The sequence below is a fragment of the Manacus vitellinus genome, unplaced genomic scaffold (assembly GCF_001715985.3).
Source record: "Manacus vitellinus isolate BGI_N305 unplaced genomic scaffold, ASM171598v3 scaffold_40_pilon, whole genome shotgun sequence".
NCBI lineage: Eukaryota > Metazoa > Chordata > Aves > Passeriformes > Pipridae > Manacus > Manacus vitellinus.
This window is the reverse complement of record NW_021940541.1, coordinates 7,021,947-7,038,907: the sequence shown is the minus strand read 5'-3', so window position 1 is coordinate 7,038,907 and position 16,961 is coordinate 7,021,947. Positions and strand designations below refer to the sequence as shown.

At 43.3% G+C, this 16,961-nt stretch overlaps 1 protein-coding gene across 1 annotated transcript in view; it reads right to left on the bottom strand.

Annotated features, from left to right (window-relative positions):
* SHTN1 (shootin 1) overlaps window positions 1-14,784 on the bottom strand; it is a 61,110-nt gene extending 46,326 nt beyond the window's left edge. Inside the window, 2 exon segments of the mRNA XM_029962015.1 lie at window positions 5,177-5,229; window positions 14,676-14,784. Of these exon segments, the coding sequence (XP_029817875.1) occupies window positions 5,177-5,229; window positions 14,676-14,733 (111 nt within the window). The 5' untranslated portion in view covers window positions 14,734-14,784.
* Window positions 14,785-16,961: the final 2,177 nt, after the last annotated feature.

Here is a 16,961-nt window from a genome sequence, read left to right as displayed (position 1 = left end):
TCAGAAGCCTATCTAAGCATCATTTCTCTTTCTTCTCAGTCATGTAAGATCAATGGATATTATGCATAAAAAATTCCTAACCAAACTGGCAAGCTGTACTTGATTTTAGGTTCCAATTCAGAGCTACTCCAAAGATATTTTAGGAGAGACACATTATCCAAAATTGATATAAACAGTCATTACACCAACAGTAAAAGATCCTTGCATGCTTTAAGTCTAGTTTCTTTAATACAGATAGACTCGGAAAAGAGGCCTACATTACCTACCGTGTGCAAGGAAAACCTCAAAGCCAATAAACAGGGACATGCTGTTTATTTTCATAACATTACAAGCAAAGCTTCAGCCTTGTAGAGGGGAAGACATTAATTTTTATGCTTTAAGAATTTCCTACCACCTCAATTTTATTAATTTTGGGGTTAATATTAACACTGCACAGGGCTGCAATCAGTGATCTTATGATGGAAAGGTTTCTTCAAAGAGAAAGAATAAAACAGATGTTAAATAGACTTCTCTAAGAAAACCCTTTTGATAAGTAAATGAAAGAACTCAAGGAAATGAGTAAACTTCAGGAGAGGGACAGTCAGTGATTAACCACAGTGTGAAAAACACATGACCCAAGGAGAAGTATGACTGGCACACAACGTGTCTGACACACACGGCGTACCAGACATCCTTCCTCACATGCAGCTGTGCATGTTCACAGCAATAAATACACGTACCACCAGGAGTTAACTTATGGAAGAGATCTGTGTGACTGAGCTCCTTACAGTGCAACTCCAATTACAAGGACACTGGCTACTGGAACAGAACTGGGAAGAAAAAAAACAAAACCCTGAAATGATTTTGCTCGATTTTCAGTTTTTCCACATGAGGAGCCACTTTGAGTTTGCAGGAAAAGGAGCTTGCTGTTAAGTAACGAGGGGGGAGAGCCCAATTCAAAGGCAGCCAAATTCAAGAGAACCCTTCTATGGGCTCCAGAGGACCCTGGCCAAGGCCCAGAGAAGGATCTGCTCTTGGGCAAGGCAAGGATGCCATTGGTGTCACCGTGGGGGCAGCCTCCACAGAGCTGATGGCTACCTGGGGGAGGAAAAGCGGCTGCACCCAGCAAGCAATCTCTCTTCTCGTGGCACTGGGGGGATGAGGCAAAGGACAGGGGCTGAGTAGGGGGGACAGGTCCGTCACCAGCTGCTGTAAGATCTGTGAGACAAGGCAGAGCTGCAGAAGGAGCAGGACGTGCCAAGCAAGTGGTGCTGGACGAGGACTCACCGTTTCACGTGGCCCTGTTAACAAAGAAGCTGTTCAGAGAATCCTACACAGGAGAGGTGAGGAAGGGAACTCTGTGCATGACTCCTGCTGCTCACTGCCCTCCCTCTCAGTTTTCTCAGCAAAAATTTGTGTCACCTTACTGGAGAAGTGAAGTCTAAGAACGGAAGGCAGTGAAAGACAGGGGTAGTATTTCTGACTGTTCCTGCAGAGCACAATTCTGCTGCAAGAGGGGTATCAGTGTGAGCCGCTGCCTCTTCATATTTTACAGAAAAAACACTGTGGCCATGCTGGCATACTTCACCCATGGATTTTTCTGCATGCTGCAAGCTTTCAGCCCACTGCACATTAAGGGAGCAAATGCCTTTAATGTTCAGTTTAGAAAACAGGAAGATTAGCATTTTAAGGATCTGATCTGTTGTCTATGGAAGTCAATGAGACTTTTCTACTGACAGAAACCTTGACGTAGAGGACATAGTATACTCCCTATCCCAACGACAGGAAAAACTCCTTTTAAAATTCACCAGCAACAGCTTTCCCTGTGCAGTGAAAGGGGAAGTTAAATGACCTATTCCACTTCACCTCAAGTGCTATTTGCAGAGAGAGCTCCATTTGGACCACGGCAAGCTGACTGTTCTCATAACTGTGACATTTCTCTGCACAATCAGGGTCTCTAGGTTTGGGTCTCTGCAGAGCAATTCCTGCTCCCACTTGCAGCTTTCTCAATATTTTCCTTTTGCTGCTACCGTGCTTTGGAATGAAAGAGGAGGAAGAAAAGGAGAGCGGGAGATTGCTGCCCTTGCTGAAATGATCAATGGAAAGCACTTTGCCTTCTATCTTGCAATCAGGGCTGTGCAAGCAGAGCTGTTACAGGTCCTTAAAAAAAAAAAACAAACAAAAAAACCCCAAAAAAACAAACCCTAGTTTATCTCCTAATAATTCGAAAAAGTTAAGATTGAAAGAGTACAAGTAGTTAAAGGCAGACTAGAAGGTTATGCAAAAAAAAAGCCTGTAAATTAAGTTTCATAATAAAATTATTGTCACCCTTTAAAATAAATTGACCTTATTTTAAAACAAATAAGTTTAAAAATATCAAAATTTAGAAGTGTGAGCTGTACACAAAAAGCTGCACAGACACCTTCAAAGTTCACACCAACTCCATTTCTCAAAAAAGAAATCTGAGGCATATACAGTACAATTGTTAATTGATAAAAGTATAAGTAATCCTAAATAATAAAAGGCAAATAGTATAACATTACTATAAAATCTGCTGTTTGCTTTTCACATTCAAGCACATAAGCTCCTACTGACTTCAGTAAAAGGTCTTCAAAGGGCAAAAACAAGGAGATTGTTCAGTTGAGATATTGGGATGTAAGAAGTTCACGTAGTAGTCATATAGTCAGTTAAGCCATTGCTAAGCAACACAAGACACAATTCTTTCCCGTTTACACAGATTGTGAAATTTATGCAGATTTAATGCTTGTTCTAAAATTATGAGTTTGGTACAGTGCTCACAAGTATCCAATGACATTTGTTATACTCTACTTACAGAAACAATGAGCATGTCATCAAGGCAGAATCCCTTTCCCATTCCCATTTGGTGACAAAACATATAATCCACTCTATACATGTGCTTTAACAGAGCAAACATCATGAATGATGTATCAGAGATACAGTATTACACCTACTGTTTTGGATAGTTGTCTTGCTTTTTTTCCCCCTATTGGCAGCCTGACAAAACACTGTCAAAACCAGTGTTCAGAGTCATTTCTGTCTGATTAGCAAGTAGTCAAATATTTATTCATGATCTGACTCTGAATATGTCAGAACTGCATATTAAGTTACCCATATTTGTGTGCAACTGAACGTTAGTTATCTATTTCTGGGGGACTGGTATGCGTGTTCAGTCAGTGACTTCAACAAAAAAGGTGACCTAAGAGACATAATCTGCCAATATCATTTTTGCTTCAGTTTCTGAAAGTACTTAAAAATGCTAATGAAAAAAATGTCTGTGGCAATATTGTCAGAGACCCCACCAGTGGTCTTCACGTTGGCGGTTTCTCAAGGCAATGAGGAAGAGACACCGTGGATCAAAGATCTTGCATTCTGCTCCTGAATTTTCATGTCCATTAGCATCCTTTTAAAGCAGTAGTGCTTTGAACAAAGTAACCTACATAAAAGTCAATTTACTTTCTAATCTTAAGAAAAAATATGAAACAAAGAGCATAGATTTTCAAAAATTAAAATTTTATCTTAAGTTAGCTGTCCATTATCCACCAAGTTCCATGTGACTAACAGGAACTAGGCTAATTTCTGCACACACAGCTCATCTCTCAAAGCCATACGACTGCAGCAGTGACTTAGAAAAATCTCCCACTAACTTTGTCAAAAGCACATACACACAGACAGCTATCTAATTCCTGTGTGGTACTTTCCACAAAGGAGTTAGCAAGTCACCTTCTAAAAAAATTAATTTCTCTTCTCTTTGTCCTGATACAAAGGGAGCCTTTTCTTCTGAGCACTTCTTCTGAATAGTGAAAATAGAGGACAGATTTCCCAGGCTATCTGAGACTGGTGTAGAACAGATAACTGGAATGCAGCAAGAAGCCCAGTGAAGAAGACAAGGAGGTCAGTGGGTAGGAGGGAGTGAGGCACAGCATGCTGACCTCAGTGGAAATACATGGAATCACTGCTCCATCATAACTGAAGGCAGGTTTCAAGTTTTCTTTAGTAATGAGAAAGTAGTTAAGGACAAGGTCTTCTCAACACAGTCTTAAATTGCACCATTTATAACTGGACTAAAAGTGACCCTTCCAAAATTACTTCAGAAAAAGTAAAATTAAAGTTACATGCCTTGGCAGCTAACAGGGATTTGAAAACTAACAGGTGTCTTCTATCTTCAGGTCACTAATACTGGAGAAAGGAGAATTTTGTTCACAATACAGTGTAGCCCTGACTTAGTCCTCTGCATTCCTCCTGATAAACAGCTCTCAGCGACCACAGTTCCTTTCGGAAGGTTATCTGCAAAAAACCCTTTTGCACGCTGACATGGATTTTTGCAATGCAGCACTGTCATCACATCTCTCCCAGAGTCCTCTGCTCCCAATGGCTTCCTCTCGGGAAGCAGGTACGTCAAATGAGATCCCTCACCAAAGAGACACCTTACCAAATGTGCTTAATTTTAGTATTAGAAAGACAGTTCAGCGTAACTACAATGGGCAATCTAGGAAGCAGGCATTATTTCTTACTTCAGTATCTCTGAACATAAAAAAATGAAGCTTGCACTAATGTATGAAGTTCAGACCATACAATCAAAACTTCTTTTCAAGTTGGACAGGCACACAGATGTCACAGAAAGATGTGTGACATCCTGAGAATTCATTTTATGCTGCAGTACCATTCTGCAAGTTAGGACATCTTGCTCTCCTATTAAAAACTGGGTGAGATTTGAAGGAGGAATGGGAAGGGGAAGATTTTAAATACCTTTAGAAATCATATTCCTACATTCTGAATCTTCAGAAGGGCTGGGTAAGGGAAGTTCTTCTTCTATTTTTTCTTTTCGGTAAGTCCGTCCCTTGTGCAAATCAGGTTGTAATAAATAAAGCTTTAGATCCAAGAGAAACAATTTTATCTAAACACATGAGTTGGTCTGTGCTCACACTGTAATCACAGGCAAAGTGGGTAGAGCAGCCATCACTTAAAATATATTTATACAAACCTTTCTGGAGTGGCACAGCCAGAATAGTTGTGGGAGTTGCACTTATTGCTCCTTAAAACATACAGGTACAAGTAATGCTTATTACTAGTAAGTATCAGTGAACTCAAAAAAGTAGACAACAACCTGCCATAGTCAACAAGATACTCTGATATTTAGCATTTTAGTATTAAATGAATAATTGTTATATATACAAACCTCTTCTTTCGTTTTCTTATTTTCTGCTCTAAGCTCTTCATATTCACCAATAGCTATACAAGAAAAAAAAAAAAGAGTTAATATAGCAGCACCTCTTCCCAAATTAGCTCTCCATTCCATTAAATTGAAAACTCTTCTGTGTGCTTACACAGACTTCTTAAATAACATGGGTCATAAACTTCATTAACAGCCTATTAATGGCCTATGAACTGGATATCCTTCTAGAATTGAAGCAATTAGAAAGTGTCTGAAAAAGATGGTAGCTCCCAAAACAATCAATTTTTGATCAATGTAGAGTTAAACAATCTCATTGATTGAGTTCAAAAATACAAGGTGAATATACTGGTTTGCAGTCACCATTTTAATCCCACACTGGCTCAGGTTACAGATCAATGCCAGAAAACACAGTTAATGCCATACATAGGTACCTCCAGAGTAGCTGAGCACCTTTCTGTATTTATTTGTTTATTAACATTTTCTTCCAACAAGAGTCCTATGAAAGGTATTTTTGTCTTTAAACTCCCCATGGAGACAAGAAAAGATTGTATGATTTGCCCAAGATCACAAGAGCTCAGCTGCAGGGATCAGCAGGAAAGGGATCAACCTCCAGGATTCTGGGAGGCCACTGTTTCAAACCAGTAAATAATGTGCAGAAACAATCTATCAGCTACCAATTAAACTTTCAGTTTACTGCGTATTTTTGTGTGCCCTTCATAAACCTTTTATTTTACTGCCTCAGGGATGTGCCATCATTGCCACAACTTCCCAATTCCATTCTTATTTCAGTGTGTCCCACATGGGCTGTTCGGCCTTTGAGACCATAGAAATTTTATTGTCACCAGAAAGAAGCTGAATACACCTCCAAACTTAGAGAAACAAACTTTTCTAGAAAGGAACACTGGTCGGTCTTCAAGACATACTGCAAGAGTGGAATGAAGGGACTGTTGACATCACTATGGATCTTATTCCAGTCCCTCGGCATCTCCTCAAATTTTGCCCTGTACCTAGCAGAAGCTATACTAGCATACAGGATTTCAAGCTAATTTAAACTGGATAAAGGGTATGAATAGATAGTTTTCAGCTGCTAATATCAGAGATGTTAAGAGTTTCCTCTTGACACGTCTTACCCTACATCTGAAGACATGAACACGCAGACTGTTAGATCAGCCACCTGAAAACCTACTACCTCTTTCTAGCTTTAGACAGTTAAACTTCTTCAAACAAGAAGCTCTTACAAAGTTACACTTTACACTGCTGTGACAGCCCTCTCTCCCCTCCCCAGCATTTCAAAATCTCCTGAAAAAAAAATTAATTCAACTCACTCCTGAAGGTGAGGTCTGGCATCACTGTTCTGCTTGCCTTCAGCATGCAGCAGCACACAAGTACCTCAGAGGTAAAACCCTCAAATTAGCCTAATTTCTCTCTTCTTCAAGATCACATCATTTTAGAGATGAAGTCTGGGATACAGGCAGCAGAATTAGCTTCTGGCTAGCAACTCAAAACAGGACTCTGCTCCCTGTGTGCCCTGACCAGCAATGGGGTCACGACAAGACCCTGCTGACTGTATTAGCTAGAAAGAGAATACAGGAATGACAGAAATCTCTCAGCCAGAATCTCAGCTCTGCTGTGACCGACCCATGTAGAAAAATTTCTAGGCTCTCCAAGAAAAAAAAGTTTAAGCTTTTTTATTTAAGTGAAGTCCACATGCAAACTCACAAGAAAACTGTTAAATCAAAGAGATGGAAAAAATCCTCACTCCTGCTCATCCACGTAAAAAGGGAAATCTACTAAAGAGTTGAACGAACAAAATCAGGTTTCTTAAAATTGTGCCCTGCATCCCCGTACCAGTAAAACCAAGGTCTCCTACCCATCCCTTTACTTGCCCCCACTTCTTATCTACCAAATTTCCTGCCCACCTCCCATACTCAGGAAACAGAAGAAAAAACACAACAGGCAGATGCACAGGCAAGAAACCATGCTGCTGCAGTTGCTCCAAGACAGAGCACCTACAGTGAAATACCATGTTTCCTACTCAGGAACGCAAAGCTAAGCCTCCTGATCACTGTTCCACTTTCAAATAATTTCCCTGTTCCCTGGAGGAAAGCAAGAAAAGAGATTTCTAGCATCCAGATGCAAAAAAAGGAATGAAAACTGTTATTGACAAATACAATTCAAGTTTCTTCATACTTGAAAACTACTACTGTTTGCTCACCTTTAAGGCAAACTCATACTTGCTATTCAATACTTTATAAATGAAAAATATAGATTTGCCACGCCTTTAACAGCTCTCTTCACATGCTCCCTGAACAGAGGACTCTGAATCATGAGCCCTTAAGGCATGGACACAAGAACAAGCTACCAGAAACAAGAATACTTACACAACAGTCCAAAAATCCCCAGTAAGGGCTCACCTGGGTGAGACTGGGAATTAAACTGCCTGTTCAGGGCAGCCCTTCCCTCTTTCACTGCAGATCCACAGCAGGTTTGTCGTGGAATGCAAACAGAAACTCAGCAGCCACTTCATGCTGCACTCACACACTTTCTTCAGTGCCTTTTTACTGTGCCCACCCCCTCACTGTCACTGCAAAACTTTAGTTCTTCCTTGAATACAGCTAATACATAGTAAGGATCTGGTATCTTAAAATCAGGTTGTTCATCCTGGATGGCAACCCCATCTGCTGTGGATCAGATTCTCTGCAAAGGCAGAAGTTGAAAGTTGGTGGATTTTATTTTTTTAACATTGGGGGTAGGGGTTGTTGGGAAGTTTTGATATGAAGTTTTTCAGGTGTTTAATGTACAATGAAGTTTTGAGGCCATCTAAAAAAAAAAAGCCTACATACATAACCTTCACTGAAGCACCAAAGGGCATAAAGGAAACAATGATCTCTCTGCTCTAGAACTGACTAGAACAGTCAGTAACTGGAGGAATACAAGGCAAGAGCTCACATGGTCCAAATGCCATACAGACTATTTAGCCTTAAAACCCCTCTTTGGTAGATTAGGAGATATCATTACCACTCTTTATAGATTGACAAGCAACAAATCCTTTTGTACAAGGACTTCCCTAAACTTTCTCCAAGAGATAGAACTCCTTCTCGTTAACCTATGAAGGCACTCACACAATATATGTGACAACTTCTTCACCTGAGCAACTGAAAACTTCTTACATGTCATCCTGACTCATTCAGATTATGCTCTATAGAATTTATCCTGGAATAAAGACATCTCTTCACATTTGTAGTGAATGAAACAAACAAGTAAAGACACTTCACTAAAGGTGCTACTAAAATTCCAGAACTATATATCATTTTCTTAAAGAATCAATATTGTAGCATATATTGGTAGTAAAATGCCCATGTTGAACTCATTAGTCCCCAGTGAATCCTGAATAACTGTAACAAATACGTATGAGAGATCTCTTGGGATACTGTTGCTGTCTGACACTAACTTTATCTGTAGTAGAATAATTCCCGATATACAGCAGTATGATATATACAATTTATTAGGACACAAATCGCATTTTTCTGCTTCAGGCTATCTTTACACAGTATGAGGGCAACACTACAACTTCAAGACTAAGGAGAGAAGAAAGCTGGGAAAAGGAGAAAATAACCGAATATTTTGGGCTCCAGCTCTTAACCCACCCCAAACATGTTCCCAGCCAACCCTGCTCTTTCTTACGGTAAAACAATAAAACCCCAAAACAGCCAACACGAGGGAACACAGCATGTTCCTTTACAACAACCACACATTCACCAACTTCTCACTCCACAGCTCAGTTGGCCAGAGGGGACTGTCCTGTGAACAGTATCAATGTACTTTATCTGCACTAAATTAAGTATGCAACTTTGTATGCAGAAGCTCCTTTAATTATAACTTACTCTTTTGATTTTTATTTGTGAATCTGTGTCTCCTGAACCAGGATTTGCTACCAAGAGACAAGTATTACCTAAATTAGATGTTTTATGTATTAGATATTTACTATGGCTAAAAAGCACTTATTAGTAAAACAAGGTCATAAGGGTAAAAGTATGTAATGACTATAATTCATAGTGAACAACAGAAAAGACTCTTCCATTTGCACAGAGCAAGGTGGTGAGACTCTTCCTACTCTTTTTATTGAAAAATTAATCAACCCCTTTTCCAAAGCTGTATATTAAAAAACAGAAATTAAAGGAAAAAAAACCACGACAAACTTTAAAAATGCTACATGCATATACCTTAGCATTTATGCTGCAAATCAGGGTGGCCTTTGAGTAGACTGAGAGCCAAATCAATAAGTAATGCCACTTCAGCATTTCAAACTTACTTATTTAATCAAAAAGTAAGTAGAGCTGTCAAAGGAAGCAAGTGTCATTCCACTGCTTATACATCTAGACTATGGACCAGGCATGTATTTACTGGTAGAGGCAGGAGAAAGAGCTTACAGTGCAAGAAGTCCTCTGCTCCAAATGAAACAAGCTATTCTAATTAAGTCATTTTTTTTGTTGGTAGAAGTAAACTAACACCTGGCTTTTTGGATGTATCATTAGAGACATAATTACCCCTGTCAGAACCAGAAGCTTTAATGGAATTGCTGCCACCACATTCCTCCTCCCAGTGTACTCGGAGCAGGAAGAATGAGGCCAAATGTCTCTCAAACAGGTCACCCTAGAAGCACAGTATGCACAAGATCTGTGAAGTGCTGTCAAGAGGATAAACAAAAGCCAAAAGGGGTGAATTTTTCTCTTGTTCCCCATTTTAGGCTCAAGGATCCCTTTTGCCCAATCTCAATTTCAACAGGATGTGGTACAGCACCAGCCACGTGCAAACTACTTCAAATTGATGCCTGGGCAGCATTTTTAACTCCTCCTTCTGTAAAGGTGAATCTATGTGATGGTGTTATACTCCTTACTTTACAGTGACTCCAAATCTTGACTCACAGTATATAAACCTATTATTAGGCCTAAAGCTTACATGGACAAACCAAGCTTTTGCTCACAAATCACCAACTGAAACCTACACAGCTCAACTACCAAACAGCCCTTAAAAACAAACAAATAAAAATCACCTGTGTAAATATACAAAGGTAAGTGTTAAGTACAATTCCTGTCAGTCAGACCCTGCATCTGTGTTCCCATATGCTTTGGTTTTACTCAAATCTAGGAAAGAGTGTACAAATAAATTTTTTTAATGAGACCCCAAATTTGCAACCTGCAGTCTTACAGCTTCCTGGAAACTGGGCAGGAGAACTAAACACACCACTGCCTGATAAAGCCCAACCACCTAAGTTCACACCAAAAGATTTGCCTTTGTGAGTTTCTGAAAACCAGACATGGTTCAACACAAGAAAGTGAAGCGGGAAAAACGTTCCACAGCAATATACGAAGAAAACACTCCAGCAGGATGGGCTCTGCTGGGGAAGGATGGCTGCTGTGTATGAACATATACAGACACGTACACTGGAAAAAATCTGCAGAGCAGATGGCTACAGAGGGGAACACAGTAGCCAACAAGGTGTCCTAGGAAATTCCTCTGGCCATAAAAATTACCCACCTGCCACAAAGAAAAATAAATTTACCAAATCACATTAAGAGCTTGTCAATAGCATATTCCTAAATAGTACCACTCTGAGATATTGCTGTCAGATTGTCAGTCTGCTCTGTTCCTTAGAAGATATATAATATTCCCTTATTCAAAGGTTCTGACATTCTAAAAAAAGTTTTAAGATCAAATAGATCTTAATTAAAACAAAAAAAACCACAAAAAACAAACAAACAACACATATAGAGTCACAATGCTTGGGACTAGGGACTAGAGACTGGAAATCATCACACTTCGTCAAATTCAACCAGCAAACACAGAGCAACACTAGACCTTTCAGACTTATTAAAAAAATCCAGGCAATATAAACTTGTTCAGTATATACGTAGTTATCAATAGTTGTTAACCACTGTAATGTAGCAAAATGACCAGAAATGTGACTATGACAGTGGCATTGCTGAAGTGCAATTTTACCTAGTTTATAACTCCAGGTATTTTGGTTGCTGACTGCTGTTTTCAACTGAACAGAAAAGCAACTACATCAGAAGGTAACTCTGTCTTTAAGGGCAAAGTACCTACAGTGCCAATAAAACCAAAGAGAAACAAGGCAATCTTTCAGGCAGGTAATCAACTACTGTTATGATTCAGCTGTTAGTCAAGTTTGCTACAACTCCACAGGTTCTACAAACAACCACTAATAACACAAGATTTTGCCCAGTTGATTTGGTTTTGGTTTTGTTTCGATTTTAAGTCTCACTCATAGGAATTATAAGGGCCAGTTGAACAGAAGTGTGCACCATTGGAATTACCACTTCGAGTTAGGCAATAGTAATATTTATAGTGGATCTGCTTTATTAAACCAAGCCATCTCTGAAAACTATTTGAGGATTAAAACTCAAGCAACACTTTTAAGTCCTAAATATCAACACAGAGATCATGTTCCTTTGTGGTGCTCACCTTAAACTTGGTAATGGAGGAGGCTGAAGAATGATCAGTATCAGGTATCTGAGTCTAACACACAGGACTTGGAAAATTCAGCACGGGTGAGAGATAAGCATATCTTGCACACAGAGCTTCAGTGTCCCTGTTGCCATTCAGAGCTCTGCCAGACAGCCAAGTGAACTTGCCCAAGCCCCAGACATCCTCACAGCTGCCACTGAGAACGGAGCGGGCGGCTACAAAACACTGCCTCGGGTTCAATCCACCACCCTTGTTTAGGAAGAGGATGAGCAGCAGTGGGGATGTGACAGCAGCCAGCCACCTACACTGCTCTTTGCTTCCCCTCCACCTTCTGCATCACTTCTCAGACAGTTCATTTACCTGGTGTCAGGCAGGTTTCTCAAGACTAGAAAAACAGATCCTGAGAGAGAAACCAAACAAGAGCTACTGAATGAATGTTCTCTGAAACCCCTCCAAATCAATTTGTGTTTTTCAAAAATCTGACTACAGACCATAATGCTACAGTAATCTGAAGCCATACACCACTCTAAATGCAATAAGATAAGACAAGTATCATTACCCCAAATATTCAGTGACAGTAGATCCTTCCACCAACCATAGCTATTTCCAAAATAATACTGTTATCTATATCTGGAAGCAATAAAGAGGAAAACAAAGACTTTCTCACCTCCTCTTTTCATGCTGCATCTGTTTAACAGACCACCCTAAACTTACTTGAGGCAAGTTGGCAGTATCTAAAATAGTCTTGTTTTGTTATCAGTAAGAATGGAGAGGACATTATCTATTCAAACTTACAGCATATAAAGACTAAGCAAATTTACTTACCTATAGTAACAATATTTAGTTCATTACTGTTAGAATAAATTTATGCATCTCATTACCTTTTAATTGCTTAATTTTTTACTTTGGGCTCCTCAGACTTGTCAGTTAACACAATTTAACTATTAATTTAACTATGTGTGCTACCATATTTTTTGTATAGTTTTAGATGCAAAACAGGATATAGAAGAGTATTTTAATTTTTTTTTCCACGGGCTAACTTTTCACCCATATAAAGCAACTTTTGCATCAGCAATAAAATCACTAAAGCCTATGCCAGCCTCACAACAATATACCATAATTCCTATGTTTAGGGATGAACAGCAACAACCACCAAGAACAGCGCCTTATAGGACTGGGTTTGCCAAGTACAGTTGCTATTTCAACAGCTCAAGTGGATCTTAGACAGCCAGTCCTCAAGTTACAGTAACTTTCCCTTGAACTAATTCCTGTAGTCCTGTAAAATTTCATTAGAGATTAAAGGATACCCAGCCTACTGGAGCAGAAGACATTCATACAGCAGAACTAAAGCCCCACTCTAAATAATTTCAAGAGGCTTGGTTTTCTTTAAAGATTAACCCAAACATATCTTTTCTGCAAATGATTATTGACATTTTAACAACTATCCTCTTGGCACAGACAACTCCTCTGGAGGCAACAGTACTGGAGGGAAGCAGTCTGTCAGCAAAAACCCGCAGATTTTTAGCCTTATTTTTTGGTCCCAAAGTATCAAAACACATGGCTATACGATTATCATTTTACACCCACTGAACCCTTCCAAGGCAGAATCTAACCTGTGCAGCTGGTCATCATGGATTTCCAATCCTGAGTGTACAACAACCAAAAAAGTAAGTGCCAGAGCAGGTCGTAAACAGACCATAAACAGATGAACAGATGAAATTTGGTTAGGAAAAGCTTCTGCTATACAGCAAAGGTGGTCAAGCACATTTACAGTCAGAATGAACGGTGGAAAAATGGGTGCTGATCACACTGCCATAATTTCACTGTTTTACGTAACTTTGTCCAACAGCTCTTTTCCAAATCGCTCCTCCCAGGCTCATAGGAGACCAGGAAAACTCAGTTGTGGGAATTACCAGCAGAGGATTACAGTGTGGCTACTTCAGACCTACAGCTTCTGTGAGACAGGAGGCACCAGGCACTTGATGCACACTCACAAGCAGACGTCCAGAATTTAAACTGCTGGTAAAGCTGGATCTTCAAACATTGCCTACATGATTAACTAAGGTAGATACTTTGCTGGATCAACCTGGTTGCTGGATAGACTGACCAACAGAGTTACAAAATGGGCTGCTTCAAAAGCATCCAAGCTCTTTTCCATGCCCCTTCTTCCAGAGGATTAAAGATGACAGTAGTTTAGTTTCTGAGTCAAACCACGCACTGCCCATGCACCACGCGGAGGTACCGGACTGTTCTACAGCAAAGCAGTTTCCCAGACAGAAACCGACTCACACACGGCACCAAACCAGCCCAGGACAGGCACTGCCTTCCACTTACACCGCAGCTACAAACACTCCACGCAAACTGAGGGCGCAGCAGGGCGAGCCCGGAGCTATCGGCGGGAAGCGTGCTCACTGATGGGCAGTGGGATGGCAGGGCCTGGACGGGCTGGGTTGGGATCGGGTCCTGCAGGCTGAGCGGGAGGTGGGACATGATGCCAGGTCAGGCACAGCGCGGCCCTCCACGCGAGGCTCAGCTCCCCAGAGGGATGGCAAGGCGGGGATGGGGCTCCCTGGGGAGCAGCCCCGGGTGTCGGCCGTGTGACCCGCACACGGAGCACTCTGCCCCGGCTGCCATGTGCTGCAGCGCCTCGGCCTCCCGCCATCGACCCCGCGACGCCCGCGCTCCAACACCACGGCATCAGTGAGGTTGGAAAGGACCTCCGAGATCATCGAGCCCAACACATCTTCACCTGCGGGCACCGAGGCAGGCGCTCACACGGGGAAGAGCCAACACCTTCCACCGCCCCGATTTATTTTACTGTGGCTGTTACTGTGTCCCTCTGCCTGAGCAGAGAAAGAGGCCGGGGAAGGGGGGCTCTGGGACGCCCAGGCCGCGGCCCGCCCGCCGCGCCCCGTTCCCTCGCCCGCGGCGGCCGCGCTCCCGCGGGCGAGCCTGAGCCCCGCGGGGGGAGCCGCGCTCTTCCAGCGCCGGAGGCGGCGGCACCGCCCACCCCTACCTTGGTCCTTGAGGCTGGCGAGGCGCTCCAGCTGCTTCTCCTCGTCGGAGCTGTTCATCGTGCCCCGCCGCAGCCACCCGCCGCGCGGGCCGGCGGCTGCCCCGCAGCGCTGCGCCCGCCCCGCCGAGCGCGGCCCCTCACCTGTGAAGCGGGAGCGGCGGCGCGGCCGCAGCCCCGGGGCGCGGCGGGCCCGGCCCGCTCCGCTCTTGCACATGCCCAGACTCCCGCGGCGCCCCAGTGAGCATGTGCGGTGCGGGCGCGGCGGCTCCGCGGGCAGCGCCGGCCGGCGGGGCGCGGCGGGCACGGGGGTACCCTGAGCGCCCTCAGCGCCCGCCCCGAGCCTGCACGGCACGGCCTGGCTGTGAAGCGGAGTCACGGAACCCATTCGGGTGGCCGAGACCTCTGAGGTCATCGAGTCCAGCCTGTGACCGAACACCACCACGTCACCCAGCCCATGGCACTGAGTGCCACGTCCAGGCTTTCCTTAAACACCTCCAGGGACGGTGACTCCACCACCTCCCTGGGCAGCCCGTTCCAATGGCTGAGCACCCTTTCTGTGGAGAAATTCCTCCTCATGTCCAACCTAAACCTCCCCTGGCACAGCTTGAGGTCCTTTCCTCTCATCCTATCCCTTGTTCCTTGGGAGCAGAGCCCGATCCCCGCCTGGATGCACCCTCCTGTCAGGGAGTTGTAGAGAGTGATGAGGTCCCCCCTGAGCCTCCTTTTCTCTAGGCTGAGCCCCCCCTGCTCCCTCAGCCTCTCCTCATAGGACTTGTGCTCCAGACCCTTCACCAGCTCCATTGCCCTTCTCTGAACTCGCTCCAGCACCTCAATGTCCTTCTCGCAGGGACCCAGAACTGGGCACAGCACTCAAGATGTGGCCTCACCAGCACCGAGAACAGAGGGACAATCACTGCCCTGCTCCTGCTAACCACACTATTCCTGATCCAGGCCAGGATGCCCTTGGCCTTCTTGCCCACCTGGGAACATGCTGGCACATGTTCAGCCACTGTCAATCAGCACCCCCAGGTCCTTTTCCACTGGGCAGCTTTCCAGCCACTCTTTCCCCAGCCTGCAGCACTGCAGGGGGGTGTTGTGGCCAAAATGTAGAACCTGGCACTTGGTCTTGTTGAACCTCACACTGTTGGTCTCAGCCCATCAATCCAGCCTGTCCATATCCCTCTGCAAACGAGAGGAAAAATCCAGTGGGCCCCCTGGCCTATGGAGACACATGTCCCCATAACCCAGCTGGCATGGTCAGCAGAGGCCATGACTCCTTTCCCTCCAGATCCCAGGCAGGGTCTCCCACATGGTCAGTCCCCCATGAGCCAGGACAAAGCCATCCTGCTCCACTCCCCACACAGCTACTGGTGTGGTGCTGCATTTTTAATAAGCCCTTTTGCATGACTTCCACAGGGCAACTTTCCAGTAAGGATCCCTGCACAGCGCAGAGGAGTGATGGGAACATAAAAGTGCTGTTTGAGTGCCTTGGTACGAAGAAGGCTAAAAGGTTTAAAAAAAATAATAATTGGAAGGTTGCATTTCTGTTTGCGAAGATCCAAGAGAAACAACTACATGCCAGTGTCCAGCACTTAATAGCAATTTTGGAACAACAAGAAGGTGAAAGGCTTTGACAGGGACCTGCTATGTTCCTTTCAAAAGAACACACTTCTCTCTGCTGTTCTCTGATGATCCCTGTTCTGAAAAAGGAGGGGATCCAATGATAACCTCTGTATTAAATTGATTACCTTACCCAGCTTATTCCAAGGCTGACACTGCAGAGGTTGTTTGTGCTTCTGCTTTTTGCTGAGTTTCAGTTGCAGTCAGCTGAGCAGCAGCTATCTTCAGATTTGCGTGGGCAAAGGTACAGTTCACATGCCTCCCTCCCTCCTTCTTTGGCAAACACCCATTGATCACCGTGGCAGGCAGGTCAGAACACACAGCGTTGCCACAGACGTGGCAATATTAGTCAGAAATACCTGAGAACGAAAGGAAAAAGACCTCTCTGCAAAGCATTGCTCAGTTATCTCCTTTCTGTGTTCCCTAGTTTTCCCATTTTGACCTAGTAAACCTTTAAAACATGAAGAGATTCCTTATGGATGCTTTACAGCATTTTGTGTCCTAGAGGTAGTTAATAACTTGTATACCATCCTGGAGAGAAGCCAGGAGATCCACGTGAGCTAAGCTGGTGTCTCAGAAGTGTGGTATGCCCGGGTAAGACAAAGGAGGTTTCACAGGCAAGTTCATAAGCTAGTCAGCTTATTTTGAACTAGTCAGCACAAAACA